Source organism: Corvus brachyrhynchos, unplaced genomic scaffold, assembly GCF_000691975.1.
Source record: "Corvus brachyrhynchos isolate BGI_N302 unplaced genomic scaffold, ASM69197v1 scaffold220, whole genome shotgun sequence".
In the NCBI taxonomy this organism is placed as follows: domain Eukaryota; kingdom Metazoa; phylum Chordata; class Aves; order Passeriformes; family Corvidae; genus Corvus; species Corvus brachyrhynchos.
In genome coordinates, this window is record NW_008236209.1 from 6,032,747 (window position 1) to 6,039,554 (window position 6,808).

Here is a 6,808-nt window from a genome sequence, read left to right on the forward strand (position 1 = left end):
CACCGCCCGCAGCGGCTGGGGAAGGATCCGCAGGCAACTCCTCCCTGGGGCTGGGATGGGATGGGGCGGGACGGGACACAGCTCCCGGGATATCGCACCCGAGTAAGGAGCACTGGCATCCCTGCAGAGGCTGCTCCTGAAGGAGGGTGGATACCCCAAGAGCCTTCGGAGGCTGAGACCCCTCTCTCCTGCAGTTCTGTGCCTGTGGCAGCGGGGGAGGCGGGGCACGGGGGGGCCAGCCGGGGTCTGGATTGTCACCCCCCCCCTCCAGAGGGAAAAGTCCATCTCCTCCCCTCCAGGAGCTGCCTCCTCCAGCGTCTCCCACTGGGCAGGGCCTGAGGGAGCAGTTTTCTCCTGCCTTCCTTGAGCTTTCCTGGAGGTGCAGCCTGATTTCGGTTTAATCTATCCTGTACATTCCCTAATTTCAGTTTAATCCATCCCGTACACTCACATATCAGAAAATGAGCTGAAAATTCCCATTTTGGGAGCTGTGGATCCGTGTAGGGCTGTATGTGTTGGGTCTCTGACAAGTTCCAGTAGCCAGTTTAACTTCTTCTAAGGGACAAATTTCGTAGTTCCTGGCCCTGATTGTTTTCACATCCTTCCTTTTACCTGATTAATTCTTAACTCATCTTTGTCATTAACTGTGAAAGACAGCAGCTGTCCCCCTCTCCAACAACCCCTGCCTCATCAGGGAGCAGAGCTGGTGCTGGGATGAACAGGATGTTCCTGGTAGCGTTAACAATAAAAACATCATTTGATGCCTTTTTTATGACCTGCTTATGACTCTCTGCCTTCCCTCTATTTATTTAATTGGGGCCGAAATGGCCCCAAATCCCTCCCTGGTGCCATCAGTGGCTCTGTCTCAGTATTGGTGTCTGCATTTAATGGGGCTTGGAGAGTTTGGGATTGCCAAACCAAAGAAAAACCCAGCGAGGGCTCAGGTGGATTTGCTGTTGGATTGGTGTTTGTTCCAATTCTAATTTCTATCGATCACCTCTGGAAGTGGTGGCGGTTCTCTAATCCAAGTGTGCAAAGTCTTCTTTTCTACGTTTTTTGAATTGAACTCGTAATTTATTCAAGTTTTTGGGGCTGAAAATGGAAAAAGTCAGCGGAAGAGAGAAAGAACAGGGTCACGTCGTCCTCCAGGTCCTCCTGCCCCCGGCTCTGCCCTTCGCCCTTTCACATCCAGGGAACTGGTGGCAATTCGGAGCAAAGCCCTCAGGAGGCTGAAGAGGCGACGATAATCGGGCTTTTCACACCTTTTTATGAAAAGAAAGTTTGCGGGAAGGGAGGAAAAAAGGAGCTCTTGATGGCTCGTAAAAGCTGTCATCGGGCTTTTGCCTTCCATGGAGCGGGAAGGGACGGGGATGTTGGGAATGCCCAGCCAGGAGCGAAGGTTCCCTGCAAGGCTTAACTTCGTCCTTGCACGAAAGGCAAAGAAACGCAGGACGTGCCCCGGAAGTGGAGATTTCTAGGGAATTGCAGGGGAACTTTTTACTGGGAGCGTGCTAAAACACGGCACAGCGTGCCCAGAGCAGCTGCGGCTGCCCCACCCCTGGAAGTGTCCCAGGCCAGGCTGGACGGGGCTTGGAGCAACCTGGGATAGGGGAAGGTGTCCTTGCTCATGGCAGGGGATGGAACAGGATGAGCCTTAAGATCCCTTCGGACCCAAACCATCCCGGGATTCAGTGGATTTTCAGCGGGAATACAGCATCCCTCCATCCAGTGCAGCGATGGTGTCACCTGATGCCACCTCCTTAAGCGAAAACCTCAGTCACAAACCCCCCTCCACCTCCTGCTGGAGATCTGGAGCACCCCCGAGCCCCCTCAGCCCCCTCCCTGACCCTCAGTCTCCTTTCCAAGGCACAGAGGCCTTTTCCCATGGCCAAATCCTGCACCAAAGACGGACAAACTCCCTAAATCCCCCTCTCCTGCGGCTCTCCCTCTGGGGGATGGGATCTCAGCCTGACTTCACTGCAGGGAAGTTCAGCCGTATTCCGCTGAAGTTCTGCTTTGTTCACATGAACCCTGTGCTGTGAGCAGCCTCCCTGCTCCGCAGTGTTTATGGATTCCAGCTATTTGCAGGATGCTGTCATCCCTCCCTTTAGCTGCTGCTTGCTTGGAATAGGCAGATGCTGCTCTTAAAACCTTTCTGCCTGCATTTCTCCAGCCTCTCGATTCCTCCAACCTCTGGGTCATTACAGCCTCCCCTTCCATCCTTCTCGGTGTCTCAGCATCTTTTTAGGGATGAGATCCTCAAGGAACGTCCCACAGCCCCCTGTTTAATCCTCCCTCTCCAGCCCAGTATAAACACTCAGAACGTGTGTACAGAATACAGCCCCAAATCCTTGCTGGAAGCTTTTCCGCTCTGGCCACAATGATCTCCCCTGAGCAGTGACTGAGAAGGAGCACCTGGTGCCAGTGACAGCTCTGGGCGGTCCCTGGACCGCACCCAAGGGCTGATGGCAGTGCCAAGGAAGGACGTGTGACAGCAAGGGAGACTCTCCTCGTTGCCTCAGCCCTGCTTTGGTGCTGGACTTCAGTGGGAGCAGCTTTTCTGGGGAGGAATGGGAGATGAGTTCTTCGGTTTGGAAGTTGGATGGTGCTGTAGGAACATCTCCCAAAGGAAAAGGCTCTCCCAGCATCTCCCCAGACTCCAAGGCTGTGATTCCTGCAGCTGCAGGAAGCTCCGACTGGAAGCTGGAGAAAGCCATGTTTAAAACTTAAAGCCTTGGAATTGCAGGTTTGGCTTTGCATCACCGGCTGCGTGCAGGGAGACATTTGGGAATCAGGTGGGTGCTGCCCTCGGTTTGTGCAGCACTGAGTGATTGGGGGGTTGGTTTTCATTGCATCCTGGTTTTGTAATTTCAGGAGAAAAGCATCCAGGCAGCCTTGGCTTGTGGTCCTCCCCCGTGGTGGGTGCAGGTCTGGGGTGTGGCACCGGGACAGGTGAGTGGCAGTGATGTCCTTCCCAATGCTCTGTCACCGTGTGCCAGCACTGATTTCTTGGCTACCTCATCCCTGGAATTGTCCCAGGCCAGGCTGGATGGGGCTTGGAGCAACCTGGGCTAGTGGAAGGTGTTCCTGCCCATGGCTGGGGGTGGAAGACGATGGGCCTTAAGGTCCCTCCCAACCCAAACCTGTCTGGGGTTAAATCCATGATTATTGTGTGGAGGAACTGCTATCCAATGTGGGAGAAATATCTCTTGGTGCTTGAAAATCCCAAATTTTGCATTCCTGGGAGCATAACTTCTTTGTCACTAAGCCTGGAACCTTTGCTGACAGAGAGAGGCTGAGCCCACAGGAATACGACATTCCAGAGGTCATGGAGCACTAATCCGCCCCTCTCCCTCGTTGCAGGTTGGTCTGGTCCTGCTCCCTGGAGCTCAGCAAGGCAGGGAGGGCTCCTGGCCCCGTCCCCTTCTCCAAGGGAAGTGCTGGGAAATGTTCTTTCCCGGGTGGGAAGGGCACACAGACAGATTAACATCTCCAAAAGCCATGGAGATGCTTTGGGATTTTGCATCACACAGATTTCCCCGGAAAAAACAGGAAGTTGGGATGACCCCTTCCTGCACTGCTGCACACACAGAGCACTCAGGTGAGTTTTACTGGAAAAAATGAAATATATTTATTCCTTCCTAATGTAGTTTTTAACCTCTGCCCTAAATTGCAGTGGGATATAAAATCAGATAGGATCTCTTGCTATTCATGATTCCTTGTTTTCCACCAGATCCTCCTGTTAAACCACTCTGCTGTTGCAATGCTGAGATGTTATTGCAGACAAGTGACCGGGCCTGAGCATTCCAAATGTCTGGCTAATGAGGAATGAAAGTAGTTCCCAACAGGAGAACTGAAGGCACTGGAGGGAGTTAAATCCGAGGGAAAGCAAAAACCCTGGAGTGTGTGGCTGGAGTCTGTGACCGGAGTGTGACTGCACTGACTTTTATCCATCTGACATAGAAGTTAATCACTATTTTATTTTATAAATCTTTATAATATCCCAAGTTCTCTTTGGGAGTAGCAATGGTCTTCCCTGTCCCAGCAGGTGAGTGCGGGAATTCACTGCGCAGTGGAAGCCAGAGACTCTGCTGATGTTTGAGTTCATGGATTTCGTGAGCAAAGTTGTCCAAGGCACCTATTTTGTGAAGGATTCGCCCTCATCCGGGGAAAAAAAAAGGCAAGCTGGAGCAGAGGGGAAATCTCTCCCTTTCCCTCCACTTGTGCAATTAGGGAGGGTTTTCTTTGAGCCTGGGCTTAATTGCACTTTGGCAGCTCCAGCAGTCCCTGCCTGTGTTTGGAATGAGCTCCCCACTGCAGGCTGGTTTAGCTGAGCACCTCAGTGTGACTGGCAATTAAATCCTTTTCAGGGAGAATTATCCCTGTTTTCCAGTGTGTTCCCTCCCTCCTTCGCCTTGCTCTGCCTTTTGCGTTTCCTAATATTCCTTCAGCTCCTTAGCTCTTGCAAAAGCCCCTTGCTGAACTGTTTGTCTCCTCCCTCGGTGAGATTCGTGGCTTTGGGAGAGCAGCTGGCTTTTCCCGCTGACCAGGATGGTCCTGAGGCTGCAGCAGTTCTGCCCGGCTTTTAGGGAATAAAGGAGGAGTCGAGGAAAGAAAAAAAAAAAGGGATGAAGAGAGCAAAGCAGGGTGAAGTGAGCCCAGTGGTAAATCCATCCCTGGAGCTGCGGTGCAGGCAGGAAATGATCTCTTAACACCATGCACCTGCATCCCGGGAAGAGCATCCAAAAGGGGCCCAAGCCGGCGGCAGGGTCCACAGGAATGGCGCTCCCGACTCCAACTGCTGGGAGTTTTAAGACTCCTTGGCCAACTTCAACCCTCCCTCGGCTTCTGGTTCCTGCCTCCCTGTGCCTCTGCCAGATGTGCTCTCCCTTTCCTTATCCTATGGTAAATGAAGCAGCTGTTGAAAAGTATTATGGAAGCTGGGACCGGTGGAGCGCTGGGAAGCTGCGAAACTGGGATGGTGGGATGCTGGCAGCACCCTGGTGTCCTGCACGAAAGCCCCTGTGGTTCAATGCCCGCAGCACGGCTGGCACTTGGAGAGAGCGATGCTGCCGAGGGGCTTCTGGCATCCAAATCCAGTCTGGATCCATCAAACCCAGCATCTCACAGCTCTCCCACTATCCCATGCCAAAGCTCCTCGTCAGGAAGAAATAAATGTGGAGACAGATGAAAAAGTGCTTATCCCAAGGCCGGGATGCGGCGCTGGGCACCGGCGCGGAGCCTCCCTGCCTTAACCGCGCACGGCAGCGGGGTGGGAATGGCTGGAGAGGAACATCCACAGCCCCGAAACCTGAGGGAATGTCCTGCCCAGCCAGGAATGCGGGCGGGCTCCCGGCAGGTGGGAGGGCGTCGCGTCTCTGCGCTCATTAGTCCTGGAGCTCATTAGTCCCTGCGCTCATTAACACGGCCGGGGCTGACGCATTTCAGGTGCCACCCGGAGCACAGGTTGGACCAGGTCTGCTGGCTCGGGAGCGACACAAATGAAAGCTTCCGTCAGGATCCGGCATTGAGGGTTCTCCCTGACCTTGGAGGATTCGATGTGACTTGACAGTCTGGGAAGTGAAATCACCCAGCAAGGGGAGCCCCAGCAAGGCCGGCTCACCCGCTCAGGGAGAAATGCACTCCCTGTAAATCCCAGGGAAGGTTTCCAAGGGAATTTCCCTGTTCTTTCCAGCACAGGCAGTGTCTCCACGACCAGCCGCTGCCTGCTGAGCACACCTTGCCCTCTCCTCCAGGGACCCAGCTGCTCACAAACAGGGTCCTGCCCCGGCTCAGCGCTGTGAGTCCACGGTGGGGTCAGTGCTCCCAAATTCCCTGCGCTCCCCTCCCCACCCTCCAGATGAGGAGGAAGAAAGGGGTCAGAGCGCCTTTGGCAGCTGAGACCTAAAGCTTGGAAAGGCCTGAAAGCAATTCCCCGCAGCTGCTGCCGCAGCAGCTCCAGCCCAAGCCGGGGCAGGACTGTTCAGAATCCACCGGGAGGTGTTTTCTCCAGGCTCGCTCCCCCTGCCCCGCGGGGGGTTGTAACGAGGCGATTGTGGGATTTAAATCCATGATGGTGGGATTAGGCGTTCCTCAGCCGAGACTGTTCCGCATTCTTTCCCCCTGATTTGCCACTGTCGTTCCCGCACCAGAAACCAGCTCAGCTCAGCTCTCTTCCAAGCTCCGGCGCTGGAACTTTCCAGCCTCAGCCCCGCGTCCTTCCCAGCGTTTGTGCCTTGATTTAATGCTTTGATTTGAAAGTTATTTTTTACAATAAGGGGATTAGGCGTTCCTCAGCCGAGACTGTTCCGCATTCTTTCCCCCTGATTTGCCACTGTCGTTCCCGCACCAGAAACCAGCTCAGCTCAGCTCTCTTCCAAGCTCCGGCGCTGGAACTTTCCAGCCTCAGCCCCGCGTCCTTCCCAGCGTTTGTGCCTTGATTTAATGCTTTGATTTGAAAGTTATTTTTTACAATAAGAGAGAGACGGGCCCTGCCAAGAAAAGCAGTTTCATAAAATGCTGAACATGACTTGCATTCTGTAATTGCAAACCTGAGAGACTCGGGGTAATTGACATTTTGGATGGATTGCAGGGGATCGTATTTAATCCTGAAAAGCAGGTTCCAGGCACAGGAGGAATTGCCAAGCCAAACTCAGCCTCCTCACCGGGCTCTGACCATAACTCATTCCCAAATCCAGCCAGCCCAGTCCTGAACCTAAATGTTTACATTTTTGATTTGCTAAGACAACATTCCTGGGTCACCGAAACGCTTTGTCAGGGAAGGGCTGCAGGAGACAGCGGGAATTAG

General features: G+C 53.7%; 1 protein-coding gene across 1 annotated transcript in view; it reads left to right on the plus strand.

The window, feature by feature from the left end:
- Positions 1-6,256, plus strand: part of LOC108448788 — an 18,978-nt gene extending 12,722 nt beyond the window's left edge. The window contains exons 2-4 of the mRNA XM_017742875.1: positions 2,875-2,952; positions 3,364-3,601; positions 3,734-6,256. Of these exons, the coding sequence (XP_017598364.1) occupies positions 2,875-2,952; positions 3,364-3,601; positions 3,734-3,746 (329 nt within the window). The 3' untranslated portion in view covers positions 3,747-6,256. The remainder of the gene's footprint in view (positions 1-2,874; positions 2,953-3,363; positions 3,602-3,733) is intronic.
- Positions 6,257-6,808: the final 552 nt, after the last annotated feature.